Genomic DNA, 19,646 nt, shown 5'->3' with positions numbered 1-19,646 from the left:
AGTTAGAGACTTATATCTCCCTCACTAACTTTAAGCATCAGTTATCTGAGCAGCTTACCGATCGCTGCAGCTGTACACAGCCAATCTGTAAATAGCCCATCCAACTACCTACCTCATCCACATATTATTTTTATTTACTTTTTTTGCTCATTTGCACACCAGTATTTCTACTTGCACATCATCATCTGCACATCTATCACTCCAGTGTTAATTTGCTAAATTGTAATTACTTCGTTACTATGGCCTATTTATTGCCTTGCCTCCTTACTCCATTTGCAAACACCGTATATAGATTTTTCTATTGTGTTATTTACTGTACTTTTGTTTATCCCATGTGTAACTCTGTGTTGTTGTTTTTTGTCGCACTGCTTTTCTTTATCTTGGCCAGGTCGCAGTTGTAAATGAGAACTTGTTCTCAACTGGCCTACCTGGTTAAATAAAGGTGAAATAAAAAAATACAAGTGTAGTTATTGGAGGTGCATCTTGGTCAGTTTAGCTCAGAACATGCAGCCCTAGTCAATCGGCCACCTAATCCTGTATAATGAGCGGGCCGTCCGTGAATTTCAGTCATTCCAAATAATATAATCTGTTCAAGGTCTGGGCCACGTGCTAATTAGAAACCACAACTCCCACCGTTCCCCTGAAGTCAAAACAGGAAGCTCCATTTCACACCGGAAATGTATTGGTTGGGGTTAACCATGATTTAATTTTTTAAAATTTACAATACAGACAAAAAGTCAGTGTTTTTCATAGAAAAACGGTAATTTTCCGCTTTATAATTCTGCAAAACAACCAAACTCCAAGCGGAGACTCATAAAGCAACGGAAGTCTGTTTACAATTTAACGCCTGCCGACCGTTCTTCATTGAGTTAGCAATTCTAGTTACCAACTAGCATAGCCAGATTAAATGCAACGTTAGCTAGCTGATGGTGAATTAATGCAATTAACTATAGCAATGATTATGTATTTCTATTATCAACAAAGTAAATGTTTGAAGAAAACACCAACATTTTCAGTTCCTAGCTGGTAATTGTCACTTTTTTATTGCTGCATGTAGCTAGCTACTATTCAACATATTTTCTCCATTCTGCTGCATTCAGCTGGCCCCTCCACTGCCTGTCACCATGCCTGCTCTGCTGGACAGACCGAAGCTGTCCAACGCTATGGCCAGAGCCCTCCACAAACACATAATGAGAGAAAGGGAGCGTAAAAGACAAGGTGAGATATCACAAGGCTTGGCTACTGCATTCCTCACCAACCGTATCCACAATTATCTTGTTGGAATTGGGGCACATGTCTCATTGTTCTCAAGGTGATTTATTTTCTTCCTAATCTCAGAGGAGGAAGAGGTGGACAAGATGATGGAGCAGAAGATGAAAGAGGAAGAAGAGAGAAAGAGAACAAAAGAGATAGAGGAGAGGATGTCCTTGGAGGAGACCAAAGAACAGGTCCGAGAAAGTCAAAACAACATTCAATCAGAGAAATAACTTGTTCACCTTAACCCTCTCTTCCTCTTCCTCTCCCTCTTCCTCCTCACAGGTGATGAAGATGGGGGAGAAACTGCAGGGACTTCAGGAGGAGAAGCATCAGCTCTTCCTCCAGCTGAAGAAGGTCCTGCATGAGGAGGAGAAGAGACGCAGGAAGGAGCAGAGGTGAGAGGAATTGAGCCTCTGACTCCTCAGGTGCAGCTCAATGTCTTAAGTGGCTTCCTTTCCTTGTCCTCTTTCCTTAATATTTACCGACATGGAATCAGCTTAGGTGAAAACACTTTGGATGCCTGGATGTGTCTAGAAATGTGCTTTCACCGGTCAAGCTTCCTTAACATGGTGTCCTTTTTTGTTTTTGTTTTAAAGGCTCTTTAAATCCCATGTATTGCTATTGTTATTATTATAACGTTAATGTAAGTGTAGAAAAAGTCAAGGTCAAGGATCCACTTTAGATTATTGAAATGCAATCCTCCCAGTTTGGATTATGAATGCGATTGTAGTAAGGCCATAGATATCAGTATTTGCTGATCGTTTGAGTTCTCCTTTCAGAGATCTCACCTGTTTTTACCTCTCCTGCAGTGACATCACAACACTGACGTCAGCCAGCTATCAGCCCAGTCTAACCATGCACACAGGACAGCATCTCCTTAACATTGAATGTAAGGTTTAGCCTACATCTGTTCATAAATGCAATCTGCTATCAATTACATAATAATCATAATAATATGGTCATCTACCAGACCTTTTGATTTTCAATATATGTAGCACGTTGTTTCTCTCCACAAATGTCTTCAGTGACTTCACTGACACCTGTCACTTCACTATACTCGTCCCTCATCCCTTTTTTTCGTTCTCTCATCCCTCTGTCAGGCAGTCCAGTCAGTCACAACAGGGCCGGGGGTCTGATGTCAGAGCGCAGTAAGCAGTTGTTTCCAACACCGGTCAACCCGGTGAGTGGCAACTGGCGAGCCCTCTCAATGTGTAATATCCTTTCTAACCACTTGAGAGCTTTCTATGAAGCACACTTTTCACTTGTGTCGGAGGAGCAATATGGTCAATAAAAGGAGTTCCAGACATCACTATTCGGCCCCAAGCTGGAATTAAATCCTTAACTCTGTAGTTCCAAACACCACGCCCCTACCCACTGAGCCATAGAAAATGTCAATGATGCCAACAGACGCATAACCCGTGCTCTGTGTGATTTGCTTAGAGTGACCGTTTCACTCTCCTCGCTCCACCAGAACCAGGCTGGGTTCAGTGCGGGCCCGGCTGAGCACGGACAGTTTGGGGGTAGTCAGTCGGTCCACGAGAGCTACGGCGTGGCCCAGACACAACACCCCTCCACCTACGCCCCTGGCCCCTCTGTACCTGTCAGCTTCGCCAGCAGCTCCCAGATCAGAGGTAGGATGTGTGTGGCTGGGATTTTTTTAGTGTGGTATTTTAATTTTTGAAGTTCAGTTATTTTCATTTTCAGACCGGATTTGCTAGTTTTTAATTCGTTTTTGTTGTATAGCACACTGTATTACTTATACAACTAATATAAGGACAGGACATGAGACAGGAGTAGATATTAACGTGGGCATCGTTTAATGCGTTTCACAGGAAGAACATTCCAAGCATTTCAACGTAGGTAAGCAAGGAGGGGTTACAGGTGCCCTAAAGGGACAAAACTAGAATATTAATACACAACAGTTTTAGTTGTATAAAATATTTTGTTTTTGTTTTAGTGTAAGGTAGAAAGCAAATTCATGGGAGGCTAGAAGCCATTTGTGTTGAATAGTTTGTGCAAATATTGCCAGTGGGGGGTTGTAATACTTCAGGTGATGGGTCAGGTCATAGGTTAGGTTTGAATTATAAAGGAAATCTCAATGTGACTTGGTTTTAAAAGGAATGGCACTGAAGCTGGTGGAAGGAAACTGAACAAAATTCATGATGGTTTTTATTTTATTTAGTTTTGGAGTGAAATATTATCATTTCAGTGTAGTTTTTAGTTTTTCAAATGGGTTTGTTTAATTATTTTATTTCAGTTTAAGAAATAGATTTTTCATGATTAGTTTTAGTTTACTATAATAACCTTGGTGTGCGCATGAGTAAGAGGGATTTAAAGCATCCTAACAGGTTTACTGTTTCCTTAAACTATTCATGTCCATAACAGACATTTTTTAATACCCTTGGGAGAGTGGGATAGGTTCGGCCACTTTTTACATTCCGCATCACTCCGTCAAGGGAAATAAAGTATTCTTTCTAACAAAGATATCTATACTGAATAAAAATATAAATGCAACATATGAAGAAATCAGTCAAAATGAAATAAATTCATTAGGCCCTAATTTATGGATTTCACATGACTGGGATTATCAGATATGCATCTGTTGGTCACAGATACCTTAAAAAAAAGTGGCCTCACAATGGGCCTCAGGATCTTGTCACTGTAATTTTGTGCATTCAAATTGCCATTGATAAAATGCAATTGTGTTTGTTGTCCCTAGCTTATGCCTGCCCATACCATAACCCCACCTCCACTATGGGGCACTATGTTCACAACGTTGACATCAGCAAACCGATCGCCCACACATCGCCATACACATGGTATGCGGTTGTGAGGCCGGTTGGATATAGTGCCAAATTCTCTAAAACGACGTTGGAGGAAGCTTATGGTAGAGAAATTAACATTCAATTCTCTGGCAACAGCTCTGGTGGACATTCCTGCAGTCAGCATGCCAATTGCCCACTACCTCAAATCTTGAGACATATGTGGTATAATGTTGTGACAACTGCAAATTTTAGAGTGGCCATATATTCTCCCCAGCACAAGTTGCACCTGTGTAATGATCATGCTGTTTAATCACCTTCCAAATATGCAACACCTGTCAGGTAGATGTCTAGGATCTTTTATTTCGGCTAATGAAACATGGGACCAACACTTTACATGTTGTTTTATATTTTTGTTCTGTATACATATATTTCAGAATGTTGTGTATCCCTGGAAATAATCAGAATTCATGTAAACATTACAGTTTTGAAAACATAGCTGTACAAAAAAAGTGGTCTCTTTGCACAACTTGCGTATGTGGTAAATTGAGCCATGGGACAGGGACAAGTTAAGCCAACTACAAATGTCATAATGAAATATTACAACTACCTTTTTAAAACCATGTCTATCTTTTATATTCAGTGTATTACAGTGCATTCAGAAAGTATTCATTCCCCTTGACTTATTCCACATTTTGTTGTGTTACAGCCTGAATTCAGTTTAGAAATGTTGGTAATTGTATTGAAAATGTAATACAGAAATATACTATTTACATAAGTATTCACAACGCTTAGTCAATACTTTGTAGAAGCACTTTTGGCAGTGATTACAGCTGTGAGTCTCTGGGTAAGTCTCTAAAAGCTTTCCCCACCTGGATTGTGCAACATTTGTCCATTTATTATTTTCATAATTCTTCCAATTCTGTCAAATTGGTTGCTGATCATCGCTAGACAACCATTTTCAAGTCTTGCCATAGATTTTCAAGAAGATTTAATTCACAACTCTAGTTCAGCCACTCAGGAACATTCACTCTCTTCTTGGTAAGCAATTCCAGTGTAGATTGTTCATTGTGTTTTAGGTTATTGTCCTGCTGGAAGGTGAATAAATCTCCCCGTGTCTGGTGGAAAGCAGACTGAAACAGGTTTTCCTCTAGGATTTTGCCTGTGCTTAGCTCCATTCTGTTTCTTTTTTATCCTGAAAAACTCAGCAGTCCTTAATGATTACAAGCATAGCCATGACATGATGCAGCCACCACTATTCTTGAAATTATGGAGAGTGGTACTTAGTAATGTGTTATATTGGATTTGTCCCTAACGTAACACACTTTTTGTCTTGAAAGTATTACTTTGCCACATTTTTTTTGCAGTATTACTTAAGTGCCTTGTTGCAAACAGGATGCCTGTTTTGGAATATTTGAATTCTGTGCAGGATTCCTTCTTTTCACGCTGTCAATTAGGTTAGTATTCTGGAGTAACTACAATGTTGTTGATCCGTCCTCAGTTTCCTATCACAGCCATTAAACTCTGTTTTAGTCACCATTGGCCTCATGATGAAATCCCTGAGGGTTTTCCTTCCTTTCCTGCAACTGCGTTAGGAAGGATGCATCTATCTTTGTAGTGACTGGGTGTATTGATACACCTTCCAAAGTGTAATTAATAACTTTACGATTTTCAAAGGGATATTCAATGTATACTTTTAAATAGATTTTTACCCAGCTAGCAATAGGTGCCCTTCTTTGCGAGGCATTGGAAAACGTCCCTGGTCTTTGTGGTTGAATCAGTGTTTGAAATTCACCGCTTGACTGAGGGACCTTAGAGATAATTGTATGTGTGGGGTAAAGAGACGAGGTAGTCATTAAAAAAAACACTATTATTGCACACAGTGAGTCCATGCAGATTATTATGTGACTTGTTAAGCACAATTTTACTCCTGAACTTATTTAGGTATCCACCTCTTTGTTAGGTAAAACCTATTATTTCTCCTTTTCATTTTTAATTAATTTGTTAAAACAAATTCTAAAAATGTAATTCCTATGACAAAAACAGTCTGAATGTAATCTATAACACAGCAAAATGTGGAAAAAGTCAAGGGTTGTGAATACTTGCTGAAGGCCCTATATATGCTTTTAACAATTTAATTCTTAAATGTATAAAAAAAAGACATGCTGATCATTGAGAAAATTTGAACAAATAATTCTAAGCACAACTTTGATTGACAGTGGAGGTATGATAGATGACGTCAATGTGGCCTGTCTAGACACTTATACTAACTATGTTGATACAATTTCATGAGTTTACACCAAACAGAATTTGTTCTGTGGCACATGTTGAAATTGTACTAAATATAGTACAAGGATGTGAATGGGTTAATACCTTAATACCCAATTAGATTGTTTCTGTCTCCTGCCTAGGTGTGTCTGCATTCCAGGCAATGCAGTACCTCCCTCATCAGCAGCCAGGCTATGCTGTTCACAGTCACTTCACGTCCCAGCCTGGATTCATCCCTGGTGCTGGAATACCCCTTCAGAAGCAGTTGGAACATGCCAACCAACAGTCTGGCTTCACTGACGCGGTAAGACCACTGGTCAGACAGATTAGGGGGGGAAGATGCACTTTCAAGAGGTGCATATTATATAAGGTTGAGTTCTCTATTCAACCAATACACTTCGTTGTGAATCTGTTTTAATGTTTAAGTGCTTAGTGCACAAATGTCAATTCAAATCGGAGTCCTCACTCTTACCTCTTGTCCTTTCCTTGTCTTTCCCTAAACTCCTCTTGTGTTTTTCCAGGGTGCTCTGAGACCCATGCACCCCCAAGCCCTCCATACGTCCGCTGCTGGCCTGCTCCCCACTTCCTCCATGGCTGTCCAGATCCCCACTCCCAAGGTACACCTCATTACCCCCTCCCCACCCCACATCTTACTGTTGATCCATCACCCCCATCAGAAATATGACTGCCTCAGAAAGAAGTTATTGTGGAAAAGTTGGTTATTGCTTTACTCGTGCTCTTTATTAAAGCATAGATTGAAAAGTGATTTGTATTTTTGTTTTCTTGCACAATTTGTCCAAGCTCTCATAGCTAAAGCCAGAGGAAAACCAGTGTGAATCTTGAGTATGAAATAATCTTAACAGTGAACGCAAACATCTTTAATGTGTCAACTATAATATTAAATTTCAATTATTACTTGGTCATTTAAAATATGCATGGTTTAGCTTAAAGTTCTTAGCTGTTGCTTGATAACATTTCATTGGCGTTGTTCCGTCCACCAGGGCCCTTTCCAGAGCTCTCCCCAAGCGGCTCCTCGCCACGCTCTCCTTCCCCACACCCAGAGTGGACAGAGATTCTATCACCACAGCAAGTAACCATGGTTACCTGCCCAAACTACCTTTACCAGGAGTTCTTATCGTTGAGATTTCATAGGCTTCTAGAAGACTGGAATTATGGGACAGTAAAACTTGGATTTTGATGGTTGATTGTAAAGCCCAAACTTCCAGGCTTGACTTTGTAGTAATATTTCTTGTATAGTTTATTTTGTTAGTGCAGTATTACTTTAGTTTTAGATGCCTAGGTGTACTAGGAAACCATTTTCTCCACTGTGAAACTGTATAGTGTTATACTTTGTCAATTTTATTGTGTGTTTGGATGTATTACCTTAAACTATTATGTCCGCGAAATAAATAAAGCACACACCATTTCTAACAATTTGTGTCTTCTTTAATTCATTTTGGGGCGGGGAGACATTCTGCACAATTTGGACTTCTTTGTGAATGCAAAAACCAAATGCCATAACTTTTTTTTCTCATTCATGAGTTTGTACAAAGTAATAATGGGTCAAAAAACTTGGTGCTTCTCTCTATAGGTGACCCAGTGTGTCTACTAGCTAGCTACCTGCCCTGTTGGCAGCCCCTGTCGATAAGGTCTTTGCCCAGGCGTTGAGGGTAATGGAAGATAAGGGGTCGATTACGCAAAGGAAGGACTTAGTCTTGTGCACGGTCTCGATCAGATATCTGAAAGACTGAACTGAAACACTGGAATTGGTTTGTGAGTTTCGTTTCTCCCAAATGCTACTCTGTGACACTTGTTCAACTCCTACTCAAAGAACTGGCCCCAGATTCACAAAACACTTACGTAAGAAGCTTCTTAAGAAAAAAATATCCTCTATCTTAAGATTTTATGATTTTCCTACAAACTTCTCATATCTTGTTAATCTTCTTAAATCGGTTGCCTAGCAACAAACATTTATCTAGCAAAGGCAATCATATTTTCTACTGAGATTACTGTTCTAGTATGTTCTTGGGTTTAAAATTATCGATACTGAAACTTTCAGATGAAATTTGTGAGTGAATTAAACATGTTCAATTGCTTTCATGAGCTTATTCTCTCACTGCCCTGAGTTCAAGACAAGGGTTTAGCTATCTTGGAATTAGGAACAAATCCCAAAACATTATTTTCAAGAATCTAATTTCTTCTTAACTTCTTACTTAAGGAGAAACATAAGAAGTAGCGCAAGTACATTTCCAATAACCTTTTTGAGGAATAGCAACTGTTTAACTTTCATCATAAGTCTATAGTTAAGGAAAAAATGGCTGTTAAGACATATCTTCTTAAGGTTTTGTGAATCTGGGCCCTGATCCTGGCATGTAAATCAGGACACTTTTTTAAACAGACAGGTTTAGGTGCTATACGTTACACAAAATATTGAACAAGACAGAAGGGGCTCATTCAGAAGGGTGGATCGCTCAGAAAGTCAGAAATGTAACGTATAGACCTGAGACAATCTCCATGTTCTAGAACTGGCACCATTTTCTATGATGTATGCTATATTTCTATTGTAACATTCCAAGCACAGTGCTCCCGCTGAATGAGCTCCTAACCAGAACAGCATCCATCACTCATACATAGAGTTGAAGAAGCCCTTGATGAATCGGAAAAATTTACAAAACAGACATTTGTGAGATTTTCACCCCTCCTCCCTTGACTAGGTACAGTAGTTACTTACGCCCTGCCCCCATAGGTGGCAATTTGTTTGTGAGAAAACACTTCTTTCTCCATTCTACCTTCTCTCTCCGTCTAATCTGTACAGGTGTTGACCTATGTGTGTGTGTGTGTGTGTGTGGAGAGAATGTTTTGTCTGTTTTGCCATTTCCAATTATTTATTGAATTGCGTTACTAATTTAACCCAGAGAAGGGCGAGAAAGTACAGTGAGAGGGAGAGAGATTACAAAAACAAAAGTGGGAGAATAGCATTGACGTGGCCTTATTCCCTCCCTTTTCCAGGTCCAGGGCATCTTGTTAACTCCTGAAAGAGAGTTGGGAGGACAAGGAAAGTACAGGGGTAGGATAGGTAGAAAAGGGGGAAAAGGAAATGGGAAGATGAAGTGATTGAGGAAGACACACGTAGGGATAGGAAGGAGAGACGGGAAGAAAGAAAAAAAGTGGACAGTATAATTTAGTGTGCATCCATACAAAACAGTTCACAAGTGCATTGTGGTACATACAGTACGAACTCTGAACATTGAACAAATACAAAGATCCTTTCACAAACCATCAAAACACAGTAACCCACCACACATTTAACAACCTTGACCTCACATAGTGCACATTTCATATACAGTGAGCTCCAAAAGTATTGGGACAGTGACACATTTGTTGTTTCGGCTCTGTACTCCAGCACTTTGGATTTGAGATGATACAATGACTATGAGGGTGAAGTGCAGACTGTCAGCTTTGATTTGAGGGTATTTTCATCCATATTGGGTGAACCGTTTATAAATTACAGCACTTTCTGTACTTCGTCCCCCCCATTTTAGTGTCGGGACAAATTCCTACGTGCAATGATTAATTACATCAAGTTGTGACTACAAACTTGTTTGGTGCATTTGTTGTATGTTTTGGTTGTATTTCAGATTATTTTGTGCACAATAGAAATTAATGGTTAATAATGTATTGTCATTTTTTTGGAGTCACTTTTATTGTAACTAAGAATATAATATGATTCTAAACACTTTTACATTAATGTAGATGCAACCATGATTACAGATAATCCTGAATTAATCGTGAATGATGACTGAGAAAGTTAGAGACATAAAAATGCTAACCTCCCCTGTTATTGTAATGGGGTGAGGTTAGAATGTCTTGGTGGTATGATATTTAGTTTTCTCTCTCATCATTAATCATTATGCATCCAACAAGTTTGTAGAGTCACAAGCTTTATGTAATCATTGCGCGCTAAGAATATGGAGCCAAATACTCAACTTTTGACTACTTTAATACACACAAGTGAATTTGTCCCAATACTTTTGGTCCCCTAAAAGGAGGGGGGGGGGGGCTATGTACAAAAAGTGTTGTAATTTCTAAACGGACCACCCGATATCAAAGAAAATACCCTTAAAATTAAAGCTGACAGTCTGCACTTTAACCTCATAGTCATTATCATTTCAGAGCCAAAACAACCAAAAATGTGTCACTGTCCCAATATTTTGAAGCTCACTATCCCAATCCTTTTGGAGCTCACTGTAAATACACCATTACATTCACACAAATACACCAAGCATTGGAATCTATATAAAAACAACTCTTTATATATACATGTGCTCATACATAAATACTGTAAATAAATAACATATGTAAGCAAGTAATAAGTGCATAAGGGGTAGGCAAGTCCATTGCTGTAACAGTACTGTACCTTTCATAGATTTCATATAATATACAGTGGATTCAGAAAGTATTCAGACCCCTTGACTTTTTCCACATTTTGTTACGTTACAGCCTTATTCTAAAATGTATTAAATAGTCCCCCCCTCATCAATCTACTCACAATACCCCATAATGACAAAGCAAAAACTGTTTTTTGAAATTTTAGCAAATGTATAAAAAAATAAAAAACTGAAATATTACAGAACCAAGATTCTCTGGTCTGATGAAACCAAGATTGAACTCTTTGGACTGAATGCCAAGTGTCACGTCTGGAGGAAACCTGGCACCATCCCTACGGTAAAGCATGGTGGTGGCAGCATCATGCTGTGGGGATGTTTTTCAGCGGCAGGGACTGGGAGACTAGTCAGGATCGAGGGAAAGATGAACGGACCAAACTACAGAGAGATCCTTGATGAAAACCTGCTCCTGAGCGCTCAGAAGGTTCATCTTCCAACAGGACAACGACCCTAACCACACAGCCAAGACAACGCAGGAGTGTCTATCGGACAAGTCTCTGAATGTCCTTGAGTGGCCCAGCCAGAGCCCGGACTTGAACCCGATCGATCTCTGGAGAGACCTGAAAATAGCTGTGCAGCAACGCTCCCCATCCAACCTGACAGAGCTTGAGAGGATCTGCAGAGAAGAATGGGAGAAACTCCCCAAATACAGGTGTGCCAAGTTTGTAGGGTCATACCTAAGACTTGAGGCTGTAATCGCTGCCAAAGGTGCTTCAACAAAGTACTGAGTAAACACTTATGTAAATGTGATATTTCAGTTTTCTTTTGTATTTTATTTGCAAACATGTCTAAAAACCAGTTTTTGCTTTGTCATTATGGGGTTTTGTGTAAATTGATGAGGAAAAAAACGATTTAATCCATTTCAGAATAAGGCTGTAAAGGTAACAGAATGTGTAAAAAGTCAAGGGGTCTCAATACTTTCCGAATGCACTGTACATGGAAAAACAAGACATCCCCAGTATATTGTACAGTACTCTTAAACAATTCCCTTGTTCCAACATGTTTTTCAAAACAGACATATACTGTAGTGCGAATGAAGACTACAACCAGGTAAACCAACAGTAACATTGCAAACACAGGAGGCAGCTGAGGGGAGGACGGTTCATAATAATGGCACATGGTCCATGTGTTTGATGCCATTCCATTTGCTCCGTTCCAGACATTATTATGTATTTGATACCAATCCACCTATTCCACTCCAGCCTTTCCCACGAGCCCGTCCTCCACCAATTAAGATGCCACCAACCTCCTGTGATTTAAAACAAATAAATAAGTAGCCTGGGGGACCAGCCAAAGTGTTTCAGTACGTCCTTAGGCAAAGTAAAACATGTACCAAACCTTGGCTGATAAAAAAAGACATACAAATAAATAAGATACATTCAAAAAGACCTTGATCAACATTAACTATAACTCCTGTTGTGCCAACATCTCTGTAGTTCAAGGTCTTGAATAGAGGTGTTCTCCAAAAAGCAGTCTTGGAGTTGCCTTCCCCTTGGTCCATAGACATACAGTGTTATGTATGTGTAACCTGGCAATGCACGTGCATGTTAAAAAGTGTCCTGTGGCATCACACACACACACACACACACACACGCACACGCACACACACACACACACACACACACACACACACACACACTTTTGTCACAGGCAGTGTGTGTATGGGGTGACAGGTAGTTCAGTTGGGATACAGAAAGCTTCTGCATTTACCTGCAGTGGCTTATTTAGCCATGGCCTTGATGGCAACTGCAGCCTCCTCATTCATCGCAGACAGAACAGTGATCTGGGAAACAAACAAAAATACATGTATTTTAATTATGAGAACAACTTTGCTGGTGTAGTAGAAGTAAACTAGGTGTGTCTATCTTAGGCTGGGACATCATCCCTTTCCCTGAGACTTGAAGCAATTGTTACCCCCAAACCAGTGGAGGCTGCTGAGGGGAGGACGGCTCCTAATGGCTGGAACAGAGCAAATGGAATGGCATGTTTTTGATACCATTCCACCTATTTCACTCCAATCATTACCACGAGCCTGTCCTCCCCAATTAAGGTGCAACCAACCTCCTGTGCCCCAAACCATAACACTTTGCAGAGTGCTGCTGAGAGCATGGTATCGATTCTCAGTAGGGATTGGTATGTGCTACATACTGTACAGTCTTACTCCCAAATTCCATGTATCCCTAGTCCTGCCAGTCTTCATTGATAAGTGAGGGTATTTGTGTACTCTGCTAGTTTAACTGTTCGTGACAGGGACATTCAATTCCCGGAAGTAATGTAAGTATACAGGTTCAATATGACTATAGCAGCTATAATACGTATGGAATCAGTGGTGGAAAAAGTACTCAATTGTCATACTTCTGTATAAGCAAAGATACCTGGAAAATGACTTAAGTGAAAGTCACCCAGTGAAATACTACTTGAGTAAAAGTCTTAAAGTGTTTGGTTTTAAATATACTAAAGTATCAAAAGTAAATGTAATTTCTCAAATATAATTAAGTATCAAAAGTTAAAGTAAAAAAATATATTTATTTCAAATTCCTTATATTAATGGCACAATTTTCGTATTTTTAAATTTACGGATAGCCAGGGACATACTCCAACACTCATTTACAAACAAAGCATTTGTATTTGGTGAGTCCACCAGATCAGAGGCAGTAGAGATGACCAGGGATGTTCTCTTCATTGGTGTGCGAATTGGACCATTTTCCTGTCCTGCTAAGCATTCAAAATGTAACGAGTACTTTTGGGTGTCAAGGAAAATGTATGGAGTAAAAAGTACAATATTTTCATAAGGAATGTAGTAAAGTAAAGTACAGATAGCCCCCAAAAATACTTAAGTAGTATTAAAGTATTTTTACTTAAGTACTTTACCCCATTGTATGGAATTTCCACCAAACACACACCGGGTAAATAGATCAGAAGAGGAGAGGAAAACATGAATCTGTCACGCCCTGACCTGAGAGCCGTTTTTCTCTGTTTAGTTAGGTCAGGGTGTGATATGGGGTGGGCATTCTATGTATTTTATTTCTATGTTTTGGCCAGGTATGGTTTCCAATCAGAGGCAGCTGTCTATCGTTGTCTCTGATTGGGAACCATACTTAGGCAGCCTTTTCCCACCTGTGTTTTGTGGGTAGTTGTTTTCTGTTTTGTTTTTTGTTACCTGACGGAACTGTTTGGCTTTTCGTTTTGTTTCTTTGTTCTAGTGTTTCATTTGTTTAATAAATCAATATGAACACTTACCACGCTGCGCTTTGGTCCCCTCTCTACGACAGCCGTAACAGAATCAGATATGTCTACCTACACAACTGCTTATGTAGAGGAGGTACAAAGGACTGAATAAGGACAATAAAATCTCTGGACTTTAGGAAAAGGGCTACTCCCATGCAATACTGTGTCTTACAAAACCGTAACGCTTAATAGCAAACGTAGGCAATTTCTTGTCGAGGAAGAATCATAGAAGAAGTAGGATGAGGAACACCACTGACCAGAATCTCCTCTCCAGCGTCGTACTTGGTTTCGATTTCTTTGCCCATGTCTCCTTCTGGCATCTTCAGGTCCTCTCTCACTTCACCGCTGTCCTGGAGCAGAGACAAGTAACCATCCGTGATCCCAATCAACTGCAGGGGGAAGAGAGGAAGGAGGGAAGGAGGATGACAGAAAGACAGACGAGTGAAAAATACTCTCGTTTAATTTCTGCCCCTTTTGTGATTGCCCTGTCAATCAATCAATCAATTAGAGCTCCTGTGTGCCCTCCAATCAACTGACTCATGTCCACCCACAGTGCCAGAGTCTCCCGCCCGAAAGAGGGTAAAAATGAACACAGGAGAAAAAACAGCTACCCACTTGAGGTTCCCTATCTGGCTCTAAGGACCCTGAAAAAGTATAGAACTTGTGCTGGTGTTGGTCAAAGGCATTCCATCCCAGTGTTGTACTAGACACACCACTGTGATTACATTCACCTTCAAACTCCATTATGTGTTCCTCCAACCTCATTGACTTTTCCTCATGGCTTAAACAGCACTGGATTGGTACAGGAAAAATGCTAATATCTCCACAGCCTATTAATAGGCTATAGCAGGGTTCCCCAACTGGCGGCCCACAGGATGAATTTGGCCCGTGGGTGGTTATATTTGGCCCCCCAAGTTTTCTGAGCAAAAACATAACATTTCATAACATGTTGGACATAAAAGACTGTAAAAACACCAGTAAATCAGCTCCAAATTATCACATTTTTGGAAATCTGTTCGTAAGTATTCCCACACAGGCAATTTGCCGACTACAAATTATTGGTATTCATGTTCCGGCCCCCCGATCAACCGCTCAAGATAAAAATCAGCCCACGGCTGAATCTAATTGATGATCCCTGGGCTATAGGGAGGTTCCACCATACTGCTGACACCTAGTCAATCCTCACAGATCTTCCAGTGTGAGTCAACAAGGGCAGAGGCAGGAGATTGAGTCAGGGAATTACAAATAGGGAATCAGAATGCACAAGGGACATCTATTACCAGTGACGTGGCCATTTAGTTTGAGAGGGAGTGTTACCTAATTGGCCATCTCACTCAAACCAGCAATACCTCTTTCTCTCTACTTCTCCTTCTCTCCCTCCGTCCTTTCTGTCCTCCTCACTGCTTTGGCCGTTCCAATGTCCTCTCACCTGGTAGTCTAGTCTCTTGATGTTGGGTACGTCCATGTTGTGGGTGGAGGGACAGATATCCTCATACTTCTTTCCGTTGAAGATGTCAATACCAACCATGTGGACCTGCCCATAAAGAAAAGGAAAGACAACTGTTCAGGGAGTTGTAGACACAATACATACAGACTCAGAAACAAGGGCAAGATAGTATGATGTCAGCCACTCTTTCATGTCTGCACACCAGCCAGGGCTATAAAAATGGTTAGAGTCAAATCGGGCACAACTGACCTTAGCGTGGCCGTGTTTGCCGGTCTTGGATGTGGACATCTCCACGATTTTGCAGGGTCGTCCCTTCAGCACCACGAAGCCGTTCTTGCGCAGGGCCGAGCACTGCTGGGGGAAGGTGGCGGACGCCCCGGCATCGCCTGTCTGGAAGTCAACGTCTGCGTCTGCCATACCTGCTGCCGAGGCAATGATGTCACAGGGGAGAGGGGGCAGGGGGAATGTGGAAAGAGGCTTTTTTTTAAAAAGGAAAAAAAGATTGCCTTTCATGACATAACACTCGCACTTGACTTTTCCCTCCCCCTACTAGCACTGACTTTGCTGATAGCTACTTTATTGAGGAAAAATGAACTTACTATGACCGACATATGTGGTAGTCCAACCTAACTGTCTTAATTAAGATGAATGCACTAACTGTAAGTCGCTCTGGCTAAGAGCGTCTGCTAAATGACAAAATGTAAATATAAAATGTTAAAGAGGACTAAGAACTGGTTAATGACACCGCTGGTAATGACATCACTGGTAATGATGCCACTCAGATACTGCAGAGTCCTGGGATTGGGGGAAGGGGGTCCAATTACTCCAAGTGGTCTACTTACCTCTAATTCCATTCTAATACATGTGAGTTATGGCTTATGCTTGGGAAACTAGCTATTTGCTGATACATCTAGAATAGATGTTTAAAAGGTTTTGCTAAAGAATAAATAAAAAGGGCAATAAACACATTATTGAGCAATAGAAAAATGATGGCCTACTGCACTTGGTATGATGTTACACTGTTTGCAGTGTAATGAAGTGTGCAGTAGGCATACACTTTCTCCTACTGTGAATTTTCCAACAATAATTTTAAACGTGTCCAAATGACCACACTCCAGTGGGGTACTTGCATATTTTACTTAATAACGTTAAAGAAATGCAACATTATTAATTGAATACAAAATGAATAAAGAGCTGGTTCACTGACATTAGGAGAAAGAAAATGATAATATCGAGGTAAACAAAGTAACGAGATAGGGCACCTGTTAACTGGACCAGTCAGCCATTCAGCCTACTCACTATGAGCAATAGGATATAACCGTTTTCTGAAAAATGTATAGGCCTTCTCTATGCTACTTTTGTGCAATTGACACAAACATTGGAACATTTTCAAATAATGGACTATGGAAACAAGTATATTATTTGCTGAGTATGTGAGTGACTATATATCGCCGCGGAGGAATGCACGCGATTCAAGGAAAGGCCCCATGCCTGGCCAAAAGCAATGCACGCGTGCGTCAGCCTTGGTTATAACGTCAAGGATATTATAACGGTCAACTTGCTGTTTTTGGTTATAACGTCAAGGATATTATAACGGTCAACTTGCTGTTGTTGGTTATAACGTCAAGAATATTATAACGGTCAACTTGCTGTTGTTGGTTATAACGTCAAGGATATTAGAACGGTCAACTTGCTGTTGTTGGTTATAACGTCAAGGATATTAGAACGGTCAACTTGCTGTTAGAATAATGGCAAAAATATTGGTGGAAAGTTATATCCATTCAACAGAAAGAGCTACAAAAGTATTGCATCATATAGCATATTCCAATTAATCTACTGTGATTGAATTCGGTCCGCAGACATAGCCTCGGCCTACTGGAAAACGACACTGATTATACTGGTAGAGGCTTAACCACGGCGCTTGACACACACAAGGCCAATTTGAGACTATACGTGGAACGTAAACACACATTCATAATAAGGATATGTTCATTTACATATTAGTAACAGACAAACTGTCGCTGCCACATTTTTATAACACGCGTGTCTTGCTCCGCAGTGTTGGAGCCTAGCGCGGCCTAGTGCGCACAAAACGTGAACCGGCTGTCAGTGACGGCATCGCTGCATGCATGCGCACTACTAGTGGGCTGAGGCCCCACTAACTAATATGGGGGCTCCGCTCCAGTCGAGAGGCAAGTGTAACATTATTGCATGAACCACACAAGGAGAACTCTTGGTCTTGATACACTGAAAAGGCTACGTCGCTGATAGGAATGTAGGCTACTAGAGTAAAATGACTAAGCTAATGCGCATGATAAGGCTACGGCGAGCATAGCGGTAGGTTTGAGTTTCGGTCCCAAGTTATTTTGGTCAATTTCTATGTGTAAAATCGTCCCACCGAAGATATGCATGACATTATACATTTGATTGGCTGATAGGTAACGGAAACTTTATCAGTGAGCATTGAGCAAGGGCAATTTAACAGCCTATTGCTTATAGGCTATCAAACTTGATAGCCTACAATACAACAATACAATGTTGTATTATTAGTAGGCTATCATCTCATAATGCTCACAAGTGAGCAGCTATGTAGAATGAAAATAACGTGACAGCTATGAGCAGACGAGCATAGGAAATGTTAGTCTAACGCAAAATCACGCCCGTTATATTCCCGTTATGATAAGTAGGCTTAACTTACCCGGTGAACTAACGTTTCCACAATTTGTTTACTCTGTTCGTTTTACAAAACTGTCAAACCTTCCCACTTTTTATGTCTTCCTTTTTCTCTCTTCGTCCGCAGCTACGGTTGTCTGGTTGGTGTCTACCGCCGCGATGCCTCTGTCTGTCGTACCTTATCTCCTAAATCAGCTCTCTTCCTCTCTCATTCCAGTCGCTTCCACTATCCTCCCTATTTTGTCCTGCGGCTCCGTCGAAATCGTTCTCGTTGGGGGAGGGGGGAGGGGGGGCATTCGCTTGGGTCAGCCGCCAGCCTAAAAAGAGTGGGAACCTTAAACCCACACTGTCCGTAGCCTAGCACTCTCCACCTTTCCAAATACCCATGAAATGAACCTAGGCAATATTGTGCTTAGTGCGCAGGCGTGGTCACCCTCAATTCTCAGATTCTAGAACAGGGAGGGGGCGCAATCCCGGGAACATCGAATGGAACCTCTCATTCACTAAGCATGGGGCCTCTCTCATTCATTCTAAGGACCGTTATTTTGGGAATATGGATATGGGCGCTTTTACGCACCAAATAAGCACTCTCGGATAATGATCGAAGCCTCAATAGAAATTGATCCCTTATCATTCACCATATTTCACTTTTAAGGGAATATTAGGATTAAGATTGTTTTTAATCTTTTTTTTAAAGAAGATTGCGCTTTTAGGTGGTTCTGGTTTTAATGCTCAATACATGTTTCTGATGTAGGCCTAATAACAGCGTCTCATTATTGGCAAAAGTCTTTGCTCTTTGTAATAGGCTACCCATGGTGGTATTGACATGGCGGCAGGCAGTCAAAGTCAGTGCGCAGTGATTGGCAGTTCGCGGAGCCGCTGGGTTAAATTTAGCCCAGTGAAACATGAATCCGATGACCTATGTGTGGAGGGCCCGAGGGCCAGATGGGAGCTGAGATAAAATGGAGGGATGGGGAGTGTTGAGAGACTAGGGGGCATGCGAGTCAGGGCATGGGTCGGAGCAAAGACGGGGACGGGGGGGTGTTTGTGCTGACTGATTTGGCGCAGGACCAACCATGTAATTTATCACTGACGGCTGCACGAGCTGAAATATCCGCAACAGAGAGACAGGTGCACACAGGGGAGTGGGCCTGTTGTATGGCCTGTAGCAACAGACGAGACAAGCAGGATATGGGGGCTATTTAGCTTTATTGACTGACCAATTAAGGCACGCCTAAGTAGGCATTAGGGTAGCCGACTTTGTACATTATTGTTGCATTTAAAAAAATCTAAGCCATTTACTCATAGGAGAGGGTAACACCTAGTAGGCCTAGTAACCCATTATGACAGACCAGCACACATGAATTACACTTTGGACAATGGCATGGTATTGACTATTTTAGAATAATTTATCAATCATATAGGATATGCACTCTGGTCCACACAGTTACGAGAGGCTACATGCATAACACCCAGTGGTTTAAAGTACTTAAGTAAAAATACTTCAAAGTACTACTTACGTCGTTTTTGGGGGTATCTGTGTTTGACTTTACTATTTATATTTTG

General features: G+C 40.8%; 2 protein-coding genes across 6 annotated transcripts; one reads left to right on the top strand and one right to left on the bottom strand.

Moving 5' to 3' along the window:
* Positions 1–642: 642 nt before the first annotated feature.
* LOC115194179 (G protein pathway suppressor 2) lies at positions 643–7,721 on the top strand. 2 transcript variants are annotated; one of them, XM_029753638.1, is made up of 10 exons: positions 643–760; positions 1,101–1,218; positions 1,339–1,448; positions 1,540–1,652; positions 2,067–2,146; positions 2,358–2,437; positions 2,729–2,888; positions 6,431–6,591; positions 6,809–6,904; positions 7,089–7,274. In XM_029753638.1, exons 2-10 carry the CDS (start codon positions 1,125–1,127, stop codon positions 7,095–7,097), a joined length of 903 nt encoding a protein of 300 aa, XP_029609498.1. In that variant the 5' UTR covers positions 643–760; positions 1,101–1,124; the 3' UTR covers positions 7,098–7,274. The 2 variants fall into 2 exon arrangements, with proteins under 2 accessions (XP_029609498.1, XP_029609497.1); XM_029753637.1 differs by lacking the exon at positions 7,089–7,274 and adding an exon at positions 7,289–7,721 and having other exon boundaries at positions 645–760.
* LOC115194180 (eukaryotic translation initiation factor 5A-1) lies at positions 7,718–18,490 on the bottom strand. 4 transcript variants are annotated; one of them, XM_029753639.1, is made up of 6 exons: positions 18,106–18,490; positions 15,657–15,826; positions 15,390–15,494; positions 14,218–14,349; positions 12,443–12,515; positions 7,718–9,318 (listed from the first exon to the last, which is right to left on the bottom strand). In XM_029753639.1, the coding sequence occupies exons 2-5, from the start codon at positions 15,822–15,824 to the stop codon at positions 12,453–12,455; spliced, it is 468 nt and encodes a 155-aa protein (XP_029609499.1). In that variant the 5' UTR covers positions 15,825–15,826; positions 18,106–18,490; the 3' UTR covers positions 7,718–9,318; positions 12,443–12,452. The 4 variants fall into 4 exon arrangements, with proteins under 4 accessions (XP_029609499.1, XP_029609500.1, XP_029609502.1 ...); XM_029753640.1 differs by having other exon boundaries at positions 15,657–15,829; positions 18,106–18,483; XM_029753642.1 differs by having other exon boundaries at positions 18,259–18,471.
* Between the last annotated feature and the right edge of the window lie 1,156 nt (positions 18,491–19,646).

Source organism: Salmo trutta, chromosome 5, assembly GCF_901001165.1.
Source record: "Salmo trutta chromosome 5, fSalTru1.1, whole genome shotgun sequence".
NCBI classification, from domain to species: domain Eukaryota; kingdom Metazoa; phylum Chordata; class Actinopteri; order Salmoniformes; family Salmonidae; genus Salmo; species Salmo trutta.
This window is presented reverse-complemented; position numbering and strand designations above follow the sequence as displayed.